Raw genomic sequence first — 15,821 nt, forward strand, 5'->3', positions numbered from 1 at the left:
GATGAGACCTTTCTTTTTAGAGTATTCTCTAATTCCATTCCAGGCAGTTCCTTCCTAACAAAGTCCCAAAAACTAGATATAGACCAGGTCCCGTGAGATACAGCATATGTTCACACGTATCCATAAACTAATGCAAAATATATACCTGTAAGCAAAAGTATGCAATAGTCTGCGAGTACCCCTAACTCTTCATCTGCACTATTCCATCCTTAAGTCCATGACTGTTCAATAATTTGTATGTTAACTCTCTTTAACATTGTATTAACATCTTTAGCTTTGTATGTTAACTCTCTTTTCAGTCACCAGGTTCTAGATGCCAGCATGATGCCGACTAGACTTCCTTGGACAGACGACCCCACCAATGCATCCTGGAGTCCTGATTCCCTAGAGCCCTGCCTCACTAGGGAAAGAGAGAGGCAGACTGGGAGTATGGATCGACCAGTCAATGCCCAAGTTTAGTGGGGAAGCAATTACAGAAGCCAGACCTTCCACCTTCTGCACCCCATAATGACCTTGGGTCCATACTCCCAGAGGGATAAAGAATAGGAAAGCTATCAGGGGAGGAGATGGGATGTGGAGATCTAGTGGTGGGACTTGTGTGGAGTTGTACCCCTTTTATCCTACGGTTTTGTTAATGTCTCCTTTTTAAAATACATTTTAAAAAACAAGGGCAACAAAAGAGAAAACAAATAAATGAAAAGAATAAATAAATAAATAAATAAGCCAGAGAGTAGCTCATCAGGAAAGGCTTAGGCCTGTGTCTGAGCGGTGGCAACACGTGGGAGGTGCACAGTACTGGAGGAGGTGTGGCTGCCTGGGCGTCTCCCCTCTCTCCATCTCTCCATGTAAAAGGGAAAAGTATCCCAAAGCAGTGAATTCACCCATGTGTCAGTTCCAGCAAAATTACAGTGATAAATAAATTACAATGGATAAAACAAGAAACATAAGACACCCCAAAAATAAGACCAAATGCATTTGGCAGTTTCACAGCTTGCTTGTATATGTATCCAACATAATAGTGACTTTTCGTTCCCCCGTTGATAAATTTTACTCTTTTTATTTCATTAGCACTGTGACACACGCAGTGCTAGAGAGCCAGCTCAGGGGCCTTATGCTTGAGAATCTAGTCCCTACCCACTGTTCGGTCTCCCGGACTGCTATAAATCAGATTCTAAGTAAATACCTATTGGTTATTTCGTGTAGAAAGATACAAATTTGTGTGAGAAACTCCTGGATCTGACCTTACAGCAGCAAACCTGAAGACATATCCAGCCCTAGACGACAGGAGGGGTATGTATGCATGTGCAGGTGACACGGAGTGCATGAGAGCAGTCTCTGCAATGAGCTGTTTCGGGCACCAAAACAGCAGTATTACAAACTGTCATCCAATCAATCTCACTCCTCTAGGTGATTCACTCTGGGAAAGAAACAACACCCAAAAGACTGTCAGATATAATTCCAAGGGAATTAAAAGATGATGATGTCTCCTTTCTCTACACTCAGGAACAGCATGAATTCTGGAAGGCCATGCTTCGCCCACATTTAAAAGGCACAGAAAGAGAAAAGGTCAAAGATCAAACAAGTGAAGAGTCATTAGACACATTCGATCCAAGAACTTAGCATTTGCTTCTGAAATATATGAGTTGACTTCCACTAATGTCTAAAAAAGAGTCTTAAGAGCAGGCCTCTTTAGTCAGAGTGCTGGGAAATGAAAGAATGAGTCACTTTTAATACTTGATGTCCAAATCTCGGTGAGCTCCGGCTTTGTGTTTCTAAACCAACAAACAGCATTGTATAATGTGGCCAGGCACTCAGCCAGGAAGTGGTGGGTGAGCCTAGACTCCTTCCACTGTCTCGGGGTAAACCAGTGGCCCAGACAGTGTGTTCTGAGTCGTGAGGCTCCCCTCCAGAGAACTGCTGTTCTGAGAGCCCCTACCCAGCCCGGCCTGGTGTGGTTCTGCCATCTCTGACGGAAGCCACTGAGAGACTGCTTAAATATCTGGTTAACTTCCTTCATTCAGAATAGAGTCCAAGGTGGAAAGTCTCAGAGTCATCTGCCAGAGACGTGTACGTCAGAAGACTGCCTTGCAGAACCCTCTCCTCCAGACTTTTTCTAAGGTTCATTCCTCAAACAGACTATCTCCCACTCAACATGCATAGAAAGGAGAGAAATGGTGGCTGGGAGATGGTGCACTGGCTAGAGTGCTAAACTTAAAAAAAAAAAAAAAAAAGGGAGTTGGGCAGTAAGCAGCGAGCGGGTTAAGTGCATGTGGTGTCCAGCACAAGGACCGGCGTAAGGGTCCTAGTTTGAGCCCCCAGTTCCCCAGTGAAGCAAATCTGCAGGTGTCTTATCTTTTCTCTCCCCCTCTCTATCTTCCCCTCCTCTCTCCATTTCTCTCTGTCCTCTCCAAAGATGACGACATCAATAACAACAGCAATAATAACTACAACAATAAAAAAGGGCAACAAAAGGGAAAATAAATAGATATAAAAAAGAATGAGAGGACCAGGGAGATAGTATAATGGTTCTACAAAAGACTCCTGCCTGAAACTCTGAAGTCACAGGTTCAGTACCCAGTAACACCATAAGCCAGAGCTGAGCAGTGCTCTGGTCTCTCTGTCTCTCTCACTAAAAAAATAATAAGGGGCCGGGCGGTGGTGCGCCTGGTTGAGCACACATGTTGCAATGCTCAAAGACCCAGGTTCAAGCCCCTGGTCCCCACCTGCATGGAGAAAGCTTTGCAAGTGGTGAAGCAGGGCTACAGGTATCTCTCTGTCTCCTGCCCCCTTCCCTCTCAATTTCTGCCTGTCTCTATCCAATAAATGAATAAAGATTTTTAAAAAAGAAATAAAACAATTGACCACCTTTAAAATAAATATTAAGAATTAGAGAAAAAAAAATATATATATATCTAGGTCCCATGAGATAGAGCATATGTTCACATGTATCCATAAACTAGGGCAAAATATATACCTGTAAGCAAAAGTATGCAATAGTCTGCGAGTACCCCTAACTCTTCATCTGCACTATTCCCGCCTTTAGGTCCATGATTAGTCAACAATTTGTTTGGCTTTGTATGTTAACTCTCTTTTCAGCCACCAGGTTCCAGATGCCAGCAGGATGCGACCAGACTTGCCTGGACAGACGACCCCACCAATGTGTCCTGGAGCTCCGCTTCCCCAGAGCCCTGCCCCACTAGGGAAAGAGAGAGAGGTATGGATCGACCAATCAACACCTACGTTCAGCGAGGAAGCAATTACAGAAGCCAGACCTTCCACCTTCTGCATCCCACAATGACCCTGGGTCCATACTCCCAGAGGGATAAAGAACAGGGAAGCTATCAGGGGAGGGGATGGTATGTGGAGAGCTGGTGGTGGGAATTGTGTGGAGTTGTACCCCTTTTATCCTATGGTTTTGTTAATGTCTCCTTTTTTAAATAAATTTTAAAAATTAAAAATAAATTAATTTAATTTTTAAAAAGTATTAGAGGGGGCTGGTGGTTAAGTGCACATGTTAGCAAGCATAAGGACATGGGTTCAAGCCCTTGTCTACAGAAGGTAAACTTCACAAGTGAAGCAAGTACTACAGGTGTCTGTCTCTCTCTCTCTCTCTCTATCTCCCCCTTTCCTCTCAATTTCTCTCTGTCCTATCCAATAAAGAAAAAGGGGGGGTCCAGTAACAGTGGATTCAATGTACAGGCACCAAGCCCCAATAATTACCCTGGTGGAGAAAAAAAGAGAGAGAGAGAGAAAGATCAGTCTCAGATCTTGAGTTCAATTCCCTGCATCGAATGTGTGACAGATTGATGTTTGGTTCTATCATTAATAAATCTTAAAAAAAAAAAAAAAAAAAAGAGAAAGCTCCTAGGTCCCAGGTTCAATCCCCCCATACTACCATAAGCCAGAGCTGAGTAGTGCTCTGGCAAGAAAGAAAGAAAGAAAGAAAGAAAGAAAGAAAGAAAGAAAGAAAGAAAGGAAGGAAGGAAGGAAGGAAGGAAGGAGGAAGGGAGGAAAGGAAAAAAGAAAGAAAAAGAGAGAAAGAAAGCAAGCAGAGAAATGCATCTGAAAGATCCCGGGTATCTAACTGTTCTTTCAACTAATGAAGGTCACCTGCCTCTATCCTTGGGACGGCAGAGAGAGAGTCACACACACACACAGAGAGAGAGAGAGAGAGAGAGAGAGAGAGAGTGAGAGCAAGCACTCTTGAGGATTGTGAAATCTATCAGTGAGGCTCCCTGGTATCCTACAACCTTGCAGTTGACTTGAAGCAGCACTCAAGCCATAATTACTTTGTTCCCGTAAGTATGTTCTGACTGACGCTGTGGTCATTCTGGCCCTAAGAGGACAGGTGTTCCCTCACACTGCTAAAGAAGGGCACAACACCCTTTGGAAAAATGTCTAAATTCAATTCAAACAGAGCCCGCCCATGTCTTCAGTACATTCATAATTCAGACTCAGCCCTCTGTCAAGTGGATTGCTCTCTCTAAACAAGATGTCTCTTCTGCTGGGAGACAGTATGGAGACACGTCTTTTTTTTTTTTGTCTGGAGAGATAGCTCAGTGTTAGTGCACGAGGCTTGTACACCTCCTGAGGTCCTAGGTTCAAGCTCTAGTATCACCATATGCCAGAACTGAACAGTGCTCTTATCTCTCTTCATAAAAATCAATAAATGTGGATCTTTTAAAATATATGTAGATACTTTACAACCTGGGAGAAGGCACAGTGGTTACAGTGCTGAATGTAAAATACAAAGTCCCACAGTCAATCCTCGACATTTCATGTGCAAAAGTGATGCTCTCCTCACTCATGTTAATAAGCAAATAAATCAGGGGGCTGGGTGTAGCACAGCGGGTTAAGCGCAGGTGGCGCTAAGTGCAAAGACCAGCGTAAAGATCCCGGCTTGAGCGCCTGACTCCCCACCTGCAGGGGGGTCACTTCACAGATGGTGAAGCAGGTCTGCAGGTGTCTGTCTTTCTCCCCCTCTCTCTGTCTTCCCCTTCTCTCTCCATTTCTCTCTGTCCTATCTAACAACAACAACAATAACAACTACAACAAGGGCAGCAAAATGGGAAAATAGCCTCCAGGAGCCCCAGTGATAACTCTGGAGGCAAATAAAATAAAATACATAAGTTTAAAAAAAAAAAGTAAGTAGGGAGGAGGGTAGATAGCATCATGGTGATGCAAAGAGACTCTCATGCCTGAGGCTCCAAAGTCCCAGGTTCAATCCCCCGCACCACCATAAGCCAGAGCTGAACAGTGCTCTGGTTAAAAAATTTAAAAAAAAAAAAAAGGTAAAGAAATCTTTGGCTAGACCTCCGGCGTACAATGTTCTTCCTGGGGCCGTGTAAATGGCAGCCCTGGAGCTGTGCGCCCAAGAGCTTCTGTGTAGGGGTTGTTTGCCTTTGAAAAAATAGAAACCGGCTAACAGGGAAAGCCAAGTTTCCATAACATTTTTTTCAAACAACTTTACATTTTCTAGGCACAATGTGCTTTTTAGTTTTAATATTTATAGGGGCCGGGTGGTGGTGCACCTGGTTGAGCGCACATGTTACAATATGCAAGGACCCAGGTTCGAGCTCCTGGTCCCCACCTACAGGGGGGAAGTTTTGTGAGTGATGAAGCAGGGCTACAGGTGTCTCTCTCTCTCTCTCTCTCTCTCTCTCCTCTCTCTCTCTCTCTCTCTCTCTCTCTCTCTCCCTATCACCCTGTCCCTCTCGATTTCTATCTAATAAGTAAACGGAAATACTAATAATATAGCACACTGGCCTTCATCACCATGTAACCTCCCGAGAATATCTGCACGTGGGAATACCACCAAGTTTCTGAGTTCTAGCAGTTGGGAAATCTTCTCTTACTCTCCCAGTGAGACAGAATGACCAAAGGTAAGTAAAACCTTCTTGACCTTTTACCAAAAATTTTAAAAGATTTCTCTATTTATTTATTAGTGGGAGGAGGGGAGCAGAGGAAGGAGAGGGAGAACCAGAGCGTATATGATGCTGATGACAGAACTCAGGACCTCATGCATAAGAGTCCAATACCTTATCCACTTACCCAGCTACCTCCTGGGCTGTCTGATCACAAATTGGTTGATTTCTTCTCCTTTTTAAAAAATTTGTATTGAGTGGTCCGGGAGGTGGTGCAGTGGATAAAGCATTGGACTCTCAAGCATGAGGTCCTGAGCTCAATCCCCAGCAGCACATGTACCAGAGTGATGTCTGGCTCTCTCTCTCTCTTCCTATGCTTCTCATTAATAAATTAATTAAATACTTTTTAAAAAATGTATTGACAGAACAGAGAGAAATTGAGAGGGGAAGGGGAGACAGAGAGAGAGAAAGAGACAGACACCTGCAGCCTGCTTCACTGCTCATGAAGTGGTGAGGAGTGCGGACTCAAACCCAAGTCCTTGCAGATGGTAATGTGTGCACTCAACCAGGTGTGTCACCATACAGCCCCACAAGAAGAATGTTCTCGTTTTCAAAAGTGTTTTCAGAGTTATGTGACCAGACAGACCTCTAAGAGACCTCTCTCTCTAAAAAAGAGCTGGCTCCGTGCAAACACTTACACGTCGGGACGTCTGTGGGAGTCCTCCCTCTCCACGCACACTGCCTAAGGGACACTCTAGGTCACAGGTTGGATGTTGAAAATATGTTCACTCATTTAAAACTGTTTACAAAAAAAAACAATGTCTCCATACACCTGAAGTGAGTCTTTGAAAACACTTTCTTTTTATTATTATTTACTTATTTATTTATTTATTTATTTATTTATGAAAGAGAGCCAGAGCATGAGATTCCAGGACTTGAACTTGGAATCTCATGCTTGAGAGTGCAATGTTTTTCTTTTGTTTTTAATATTTTTATTTATTTATTATTGGATAGAGGCAGAGAAAAATTGAGAGGGGAGGAAAAAATTGACAGAGGAGGAAAGAGACAGAGAGACACTTGCAGCCCTGCCTCACTACTTGTGAAGCTTTTCCCCTGCGGGTGGGGACCAGGGGATTTGAACCTGGATCCTTGTGCACTGTAATATGTGCACTTAACCAGGTGCACCAACCCCAAAGTCTTTCTTTTAAAGTGAGTAATACTCCACAAGCCATGGGTCTCTATGTTGATTTTTTTTTATTGCCACCATGGTTATCACTAGTGCTTGGAGTCTCCATGATGAGTTTACTACTCCTGGTGAATTCATTATTATTATTATTATTATCATTATTATTATTATTATCATGACAGAGAGAAATTGAGAGGGAAGGGGGAGATAAGGAAAAGGAAGAAAGGAAGACACCTGCAGCCCTGCTTCCCCGCTTATAAAACTTCCCCCCACCCCTTGCAGGTGGGGAGTAGGTCCTCAAACTGGGGTTCTAGCACATTGTAACCTGTGAGCTCCACCGGGCATGCTACTGCCCAGACCCCTTCAGGGTGATTTTTAAGAGCCTTCGAGTAGCACAGGGGGTGCCTAACAGAGGAAGCCTTGTGCTCTTAAGCGTGAGGTCCTGAGTTCCATCTCTGGCGTGGCATGTGCCCGAGTGACACTCTGCTTCTTTTTCTCTCATTAATGAATAAATATTTTAAGAAAAGCCTTAGGCATTCACTGGATGCCTTTACAATAAAAAGCAAAAGTTATTGTGACCCATTTTTAACTTGGATCTTGTTAACAAGTGTACCCCTTTTTGTCAAGCCCCACATCTGTTTCCTGTGAAGGGGTCCGCCACACCCAGAGCACGGGGACACAGCGTCAGCTCCACTGACCAGCCTGAAGGGCGGCGTCTGCTCCCCTCACCTGTCCACTCGTGGCGAAAGGTCTGTACCACGCTCCTCAGCCGCGCAGAGAGCTTGTCAACAGAGCTGTGTAGTGTGGGTGGGGCACACGCTTCCTGACTGTACAACAAGCGAGAGAGAAGCCACAGGGGTTGTCCAGAAGTCAGACTCTCACTCCTGGCCTTGGACCCTCCAACTAAACTAACAGTCCCCGGCCCCATGTCAGACTTAAAATGCCTTTCCTGCAAGCATTTCTGCACGCCCCCTGGCATCCTGTGCACCAGTGGCACTCTGGTTCCCTTTTTTCTCTTTCTGCCTCCCCCCAATCTGAACTGTGTTAATAAATAGAGCCTGGAATTAAACTAGACAGGAAAAGGCAGGCAAGGAGAAGTAACTCGGCTGGTGACGCTCAGGACTAGCCCGGCCCTGGTCTGACCCCTAGCACTGCATGGATCTGAGCTGGATGATGGCTTTCCTCCCTCTGATGTGCAGCTCTCCCTCACACAACAGCTAAGTCGTGGCGCACAGAGACTGCCGGGCACCCTTAAGCAGTTTAGCATCTCCATTGATGTCATTCTGTAGAAGGCACCACCCAGATCCCAAATCTAGTCTCAGGAATGAGTGCAAGAAAATACTCCAGGCACTGGGGGAGCCTGGATAAAAGGCATTGGCTCCCTGCCAGGGCAAAAAAGAAAAAATATTCAGTATTAGAATTATTTTTTCTTTTCTTTCTCTTCTTTTCTTGGAGAGAAGGGTGTGTTTCTATTTTTTATTGTGTACCGAATCTCTAACCGCCACAAATAAATCCCTAAAAGTATGCACATTAGTGTCAATGCAAGAACTGTTAAACATCAAAGCAAGAGATGAAAGGATTTCTGCCTTAGATAGTGGAATGTGCTTAGCTCTTGGAAGATGCTTATTGTAGGAGTAAGTACCTGCCGGGGAGGGGCGGTCTTCAACATGCCCTCCAAGAAGTGCTCAAGATGGGTTGGGCAAGAGATTATAGAATCAGTGGTAGCACCATGGAATTGGTGGGGTGGGAGTGACTTCACCCTCAATTATCTGTCTCCTCACACCCCAAAGCCAACCATGAACAAACTCACAGTCTAAAGAAAACCAGTGGACTAGGGAGATGACTAAGCTGATAGCATAGCCAACTGGCACGTATGAGATCCCGTTCAGTCGCCAGTACTGCATATGCCAAAGTGATGATCTGGTTCTCTCCCTCTCTCTCCATCTTTCTTTCTCACTAATAAATAAGTTTTGGGGGACGGGCGGTAGCACACTGGGTTAAGTGCCCATAGTAAGAAGCACAAGGACCCGGGTTGGAGCCCCCAGCTCCCTACTTGCAGGATAGTCACTTCACAAACAGTGAAGGAGGTCTGCGGGTGTCTTTCTCTCTCCTTCCCTATCTCCCCCTCCTCTCTCAATTTCTCTCTGTCCTATCCAGTACGATGGGGAAATGAGAAAATGGCTGCTAGAAGCAGTGGATTCGTAGTGCAGGCACTGAGCCCCAGTGACAACCCTGGAGGCAAAAAAAAAAAAAAACTGTTGGAGAACCTCTGGCCTGGGGAAACCAGTTTCACACCAGAAGAACCAGAAGAACTGGGCTGCAGCCTTGGCTGTGCTCTTAGCTTTGAAACCACGACCTTCTGCTGGTCCAGCAGTCACCTTCACAAGCTGAAATGGCTCAGCTGTAGATCCCCTCTGACCATCCTGCCCAGTCTAAAACTCAAGGCTCTGTATCACCAAGTGTTTCAAATTAAGGCCATGACAGCTGTCTCTTCATAGCCAACTATCAGCCCCCAGGGACCTTTTAACTGTTCAGAACTTTCCAAATGGGATTATATTTAGTTTGGAGATGATACTGAACATAAAGGAAACTATTCCAATGGAGTTATTTATACTACTAAAATGTAGCCATGCTCCTAATCTTTTTTTTTTTTTTTAACAAATGTCTAAAAACCAACATGCCTAACGAATGTCTAAAAACCACCAGGATAGCTTAACCAGGAAGGTGGCTGCCTGCAAGCCAGAGTGCACTACCCACGATCAAGTCCACACCCTACCGGACTGGGGAAAGCCTCAATGTTGTGGTCTCTCTCTCTCTTCCTCCACCCCTCTGTTTATCTGAAGAAAAAAAAAAAAGTCATTCTGGAGTGGTGAAATCCCAGTGATCAACAACAACAACAAAAGAAAAAAAAAAAAAAACACCACCACCATCATAACAACACTCTTATATCATTCAGCTCTATTTTCTTTATCTCCCAGAGCTGTTCCTTCCTGGAATTAGGGAACATTTTTTGACATGCAAAGCTAGGAAAATAATAGAAACCAGTACACACTAGACCAACTCTAAAGCTCTCTGACTTTTCATTAAGTCGGTGGTGCTGATTTTATCTGTTTTCAAGAAATGTGTTATCCTCTTGCTGGCTTAAATACTAGTGGCAGGCAGAGAGCACAGCAAGGAAAAGACACGCGATGGGCTTGACCATGACTCTGGTGCAGGCATGCAGTGGGGCGGCATGCTGCATGTCACCTACCCTCTGTAAATGTCATTACTCTCGTCTACACAAGGTGGATAATCAGTGGTTATCTCACCTCGCCCGCCCCCAGCTCCCCTTCACACAAGGGTTAGATTAAGTGGGACAAGGCCAGGTCAGAACATTGTGTGTCTCTCACCAACAAGCCAAAACAAGGACGTGAGCCTCATCTTCAGATTCTAGACACCGTTGATAATTAACTACACTGGTTAAGCAGAAACACGTTGCAGAACTTCAGAGCAGGTTGAATCCAGGCCAAAGCAGTGCAACAGCTGAAGCAAAAGTTCAGTTTCCAAAGGTCTAGTTAAGAGATGATAACCGGTTTCTTTTCAGATACTAAGTTGCTTCTCCGTTTTCAGTGTAAATGTCAGTAAAACAAAGTGCAAAGGAGAATGGGACAGAGTGCAGGGGAGTTACTATCTGTCCAGATTCTAGATTGGTCTAATTTTTAGCAAGCTGGGCCTAGTTTCCTCATCAATCATCTGATTTGGTTCATCTGAATCCTGTTTTGAACTGTTACCGATATGAATTGCTTCCTCCCTCCTTCTCTGACAAAGCAGAAAAAGACTTCACAGAACTGATCATGCTCTAATCCAAATGAATTAGACACTAATTATGTCATATGGTCGCACATTATATTACAGGTGGAGTCTGATTCTGTTTGCGGATTAAGAAAGGAAGGGTCTCCACCTCCACCACTCATCTGGTTACCTCCCTTGGATTTCAGTACCCAGCAAAAGTTAGGACTAGCTCTTGTAAGTGTTCAAGGAGCCCTGAGCAGGTCACCAGCCAGGATAAAGAAAGCGTTCAGGCAGAGGAGAAGAATCTGGAACAGCTTCTATCTTGTCTATCACCTCCGTGCGTGTGCGTGCGCGTGTGCGTGCATTTAATACAGTCCCCATGTCGCTCCTAGATTTCAAACTCTTGTTAACAAAGTCATGGAGGCCTGAAGCAGACGTATACAGACAAGCTGAGTTACTGAGCTGCCCAGAGGATGGGAAGATGTCTACCTTTTCTAGAAAGGCCCTGGTCAGCCAGTTCCATTCACCTGCCTCCCTCCTGCTCCACGTCCCTCCCCTGTGTGCCATCTCTCCGCTTGCGGCACAAGGTCCTGACGTACCACCCTCAGATTCTCCCGGACACCTGGCACGACGCTTCCTTCAAGACCCTGCTCAATGCCATCCATTGATAGCACACAGGCGGTGCCCCTGGACAGTGCCGGTAACGACTGACCCCTCTCCCTGGCGGCCGGTGTTCCAGGGATGCAGAAGGCGGAGCTACTTCGATCTGGGCTGAACTGGGGTCCTGCCTTAACTGACAGACGCACACTAACCACCTGGGCGCACAGCCGCCTTCCCGGTGAAGTCCGGTGTTCCTCTCCCGAGACGGCTAGCCCCCCTCGCACAAAGTTAGAGCTCCATGACACGTCTGGCAAATGAATCGCATGTCAGCGCGATGCTATTGTCTGGTTCCCTTTGTTTGGCCACACACCGAACCACACCTGTGAGTTTCTTGCTCTGTCCGGCCTGAGCGCCCCCTCGCCGTCGCTGGACGGGCGCTGAGCAATGGTGGAGTCACCACCAAGGGAGGGAGGCCGAGCTGGAAGAAGGGGAGTCGGGGCCTGAGTCACCACTTCCTGAGTGATGGAGCCGCTGCTTCGGGGTACCCGAGAGCGGGCCGGGGCAGGGCCGGGGCAGGGCCGGGGCAGGGCCGGGGCAGGGCCGGGGCAGGGCCGGGGCAGGGCCGGGGCAGGGCCGGGGCAGGGGCGGGGCGGGGCGGGGCGGGGCGGGCGGGACCCGGAGCCCAGGTCGGGCCGGGCCGGGCCGGGCCGGGCCGCACAGCACCGCGTGCAGGGCGCCCTCCCGTGGCCGCCGCAACCCGCGCGCCCCGCTCGCCCGCAGACCTGCTCTCGGCGGCTGGAGAAACAAGAGACCAACAAAGTTTTCCAGCCCGGCCGTTAGCCCAAGGTCGAGGCCAGGTCCCGGGAGTCTCGGTGCGCGCGGGCGCGACCGCGGGAGACCCCGGCCCGGGTGGACGCCCCTCCCCCGAGGGCTCGGAGGTGCACCACCCTCCACCCCAGCGAGGTCCCGGGGGCGAGGGGCTTCTCCCGGCGGCACCCCGACCTGTATTACAGCGAAGGGTGGGAGGGCCGTTTGGGCTCGGGCCAGCACGGGAGGCCCCTTCCCCCCCTCCAGTCCCGGGGATGGGGCTGGTGGGTTTGCTGTTCATTGTCTGCACTGGAGGGAGGGGCGCACCGACTCCCCCTGGCGCATCCTAACCCCCAGAATCTGGATACTGGGCGGCCCCCCCCCAGCGCCCACCTGAGTCCGCCGCCCCACCCAATGCGCTTTCCCTTCCCCGGCTGGGGTGGCCTCTCGTCCCCTCCAGTGGTCGCCGTCCGCCCGCGTTTCCCCGCCGCCCTCCGTGCCCCCGGCCGGCAGGAGGAGCTGGGGGCTCGGCGCCCCGGGGTGGGGGCCGGGCGGGCCGGGGACTTACCTCGTCCACCGTGAGCGGCATGCAGATCCGGTACTCCTTTAGCAGCATGGTCCCGCCGGCCTCCGACACCCCGCGCGGGAAGTGGGGCGCCCCCCGATCGGCGAGGCTGCCGCCCAGGCGCGGGGCAGGGCGCCCGGAGCCCCGCACTCGGAGGCGGCTGGCGAGGCTGCCCGGGCCGTGCGCTCAGCAGGCTGCCTCGGCTCCTCCCGCGAGCATGTCAGGGCTCGGGGCCGGGTGTCCGCGGCGCCCCCGCCTCCTTCCTCCCGGAACGCGGGGCTGCAAAGTCAGGGCGGGAGGGAGCCCCGCTGCAAAGGCTCCGCTCGGGGGTCCGGGCTTCTTGCCCCGCGGCAGGCGAGCGAGGAGGAAGGAGAAGGTTCCCCCGGCCCGCCCCCCGAAATCGAGACGAATGCACCCAAGTCAGCCGCTGGGTCCGCCTCCGAGCCCGGGCGGGTGTCACCGGGAACACATTGCGGCGGGAGGTGCCGGCGGTGCAGACAAAGGCTCGCTCGGCTCCCGTGCGCGGGCGGCGGGCGGCGGACGCGGCTCCGGGGCTCCTGCAGGGCCGGTCCCCGAGGCACCCGGGCGTCCGCAGGGGGGGGGGGCGGCGAGGAAGGGGAAGCGGCCGCGGGCTCCTGCGGGCTGGGGCCCCGGGTCCTGCAGCCTGGGCGGCGGGCGGGCGAGTCTCCTCCGGCGAGTCCCCGGGTCCCCGAGCGCCGGGCCGGGCGTCCGCGCAGGGCTGCAAGGCGGCTCGGGCCGGGGGCCGGGGGCCGGGGGCCGGGGGCCGGGGGGCGGGTGCGGGTGCGGGAGGAGCGAGCGCCAGCCCGGCTGACATCAGCAGCGGCCGCGGCGGGGAGGGCAGCCCCATCCGGCCAATGGGGAAGTGGCAGCGAAGGTGGAGGGTTTAAACAAAACAGCATGTCGCTCGCGGGCCGCGGCCAGACGGCGGGGCCACCCCGGGCCGAGCCTGGTCCGGGCTGGGGAGCAGAGAGGGGGCTTCCCCTGCGCTCTTTATCTCGGACTCCTGCTCAGCCGGGCGCGCCGGGGGCTCCGTCCAGACACTCGGGGTGGAAGCCCCCGGGCCGTGGGTCCCCAAGTGTGCGTCCCTTGACCTCTGCAGAAGGTCCTTGCCGTCACCCGCTTTCGTCCAGGAAGCGGGTCCTGCGGAGAGCTGGAGCGCTGGGGCTCAGGACGATGGGGACACACCCTTGCCTGGCTCCCTAACGGGTTTCAGAGGGGTTCTGGAGAGCTGCAGAGCGAAGGAAAAATGGAGCTCATGCACACCGAGAAAGAAAACAACTAGAGGGCACAGGAGCCGGACATAACCTTTTACCTCTCCTGGGCCCGCTCTCCCACAGCAGCAAGATAGGTTTTCCTGTCAGCGTCCCCCAGTTCAAAAAGTCACAGTGAAATGTCAATGGAAATGCCTGGAGTGTTGGTGTTTCATCCATATTAAACAGAACCCTCATTTTAACCACAAGAGGCACATTCTTCAGTACTCAGGAAGCTGCATGGAACTGCTGAAGTCTGTTTTTCATTTGTCTGGGTTTTGTTTTTTTTTTTTTTTTTTTTAGTTTGTTTTTTCTGTAAAGTTGTTCCATGGAAAATGCATCGCTTGCCTCTCTGTGTGGAGTGACTTGCAAGCATCATCTATTTTCAGAAAGAAAAAGAGACATTCATGCTTTAAAATCCTGCAGTGACACCCCTCTCCCCCCCCCAACTTGGATAGCGATACATACAGATGGTCTCAATATTCTAGGGTTTTTTTTTATTATGATTGGTAAATTATTAACCTTATAACGATGGTGGACTTGTGACAAAACTCACCCAGATGGCTGGAGAAAATGCCTCAATATAAGAAAGACACCCTGTATCCAGCATGCACGTGTGTGTGTGTGTGTGTGTGTGTGTGTGTGTGTGTGTGTTTTAAAGAAAACTCTTTTGTAGATAAATGTTTCCCAGAATTGGCTCAGAAATAGTAATGGCAACTAATTAGAAGTAAAGCAAATCCTCAAGGTGTGAAGTCTAAAGCTGACACTGTGATGGAAATCATAACACACTGAGAGCCTGTGGCTTGGAAAGGAGCTCAAGCTGTTTTCTCCTTTTCCCCTTCTGACTTGAAAACAAGCGTGTAGTAGTGTCTCCACTCCTGGTACCTAGTACCCCCCCCCCCCCCCGGCAGCTAGTGAGTACACCACTACAAACACGCACACACGGCATGGCATGTCACAATACGTGGACTCCTTCTCTGGCTCTCCACCTGGTTCCAGTCATTGACTCTGCAGCCAAGTACTCGATGGTGAATATTGAGGCTGAGGGGCTACTTCTCCGAACGTCCCAAAGTGCAGTGCATGTGAGTGCTTCTCCTCTCACTCTCCTGTAAGCCGACTTCTCTCCACTGACCTCTGTCTCCCCTTTCCCACAGTCCGTCTGTCCGCATGCCTGGTCACATGAATCTTGGTCCAGCCCAGCCCTCATCCAGCTGCCTCCAAAGCCTCTCAGTGATTATCTCTGGCCTCTTGGCAGGAGCACCGAGGCTCTACCTCTCCCACGTTACTTTCTCCCATCCCACCAAAGCGAGTGAACGTGCTGGCCGGAGAAGACCTCCACTTCCCCTCCAGACTCCCAGGGGTGCACTGTCTTTGCAGAGAATCCCAACCCCACCCATTCTAGCCCCCATTATGTCGCCTTCCAGAGGGGCTTTGACAATCTGTGATTTTGAGAAGTGATTCTGATGGCAGTGACAGGAGGCTATTATTATAATACTAGAGGGCACATGTGAAGAGGATCTGAGCTGGACAGCAGAGGAGGAAAAGAGCAAATTTAAGAGCTCTGGAAAGGGCTTGAGGACGGTTTGATTTTCACCCCACAGCCCTAGGGGGAGGGGAGGGCAAAGAAGAGCTTATTCATTCATACCGCGTTCACGCAAAAGGGAGGAGAGCGCCATCTACTGGCCAGAGGTGTTGTTTGAAATCGCTTTAAGTCATCAGCTGGGAGAATGGTATTTTTGTTTTCAATCAATGGATTC

The 15,821-nt window shown here is 49.8% G+C and overlaps 1 protein-coding gene across 1 annotated transcript in view; it reads right to left on the bottom strand.

Moving 5' to 3' along the window:
• The window catches only part of LOC132541789 (cytoplasmic phosphatidylinositol transfer protein 1-like), a 185,017-nt gene extending 171,887 nt beyond the window's left edge, over positions 1–13,130 (bottom strand). The window contains exon 1 of the mRNA XM_060202485.1: positions 12,797–13,130. Within this exon, the coding sequence (XP_060058468.1) occupies positions 12,797–12,844 (48 nt within the window). The 5' untranslated portion in view covers positions 12,845–13,130. The remainder of the gene's footprint in view (positions 1–12,796) is intronic.
• Between the last annotated feature and the right edge of the window lie 2,691 nt (positions 13,131–15,821).

The sequence above is a fragment of the Erinaceus europaeus genome, chromosome 12, assembly GCF_950295315.1.
Source record: "Erinaceus europaeus chromosome 12, mEriEur2.1, whole genome shotgun sequence".
In the NCBI taxonomy this organism is placed as follows: Eukaryota; Metazoa; Chordata; class Mammalia; order Eulipotyphla; family Erinaceidae; genus Erinaceus; species Erinaceus europaeus.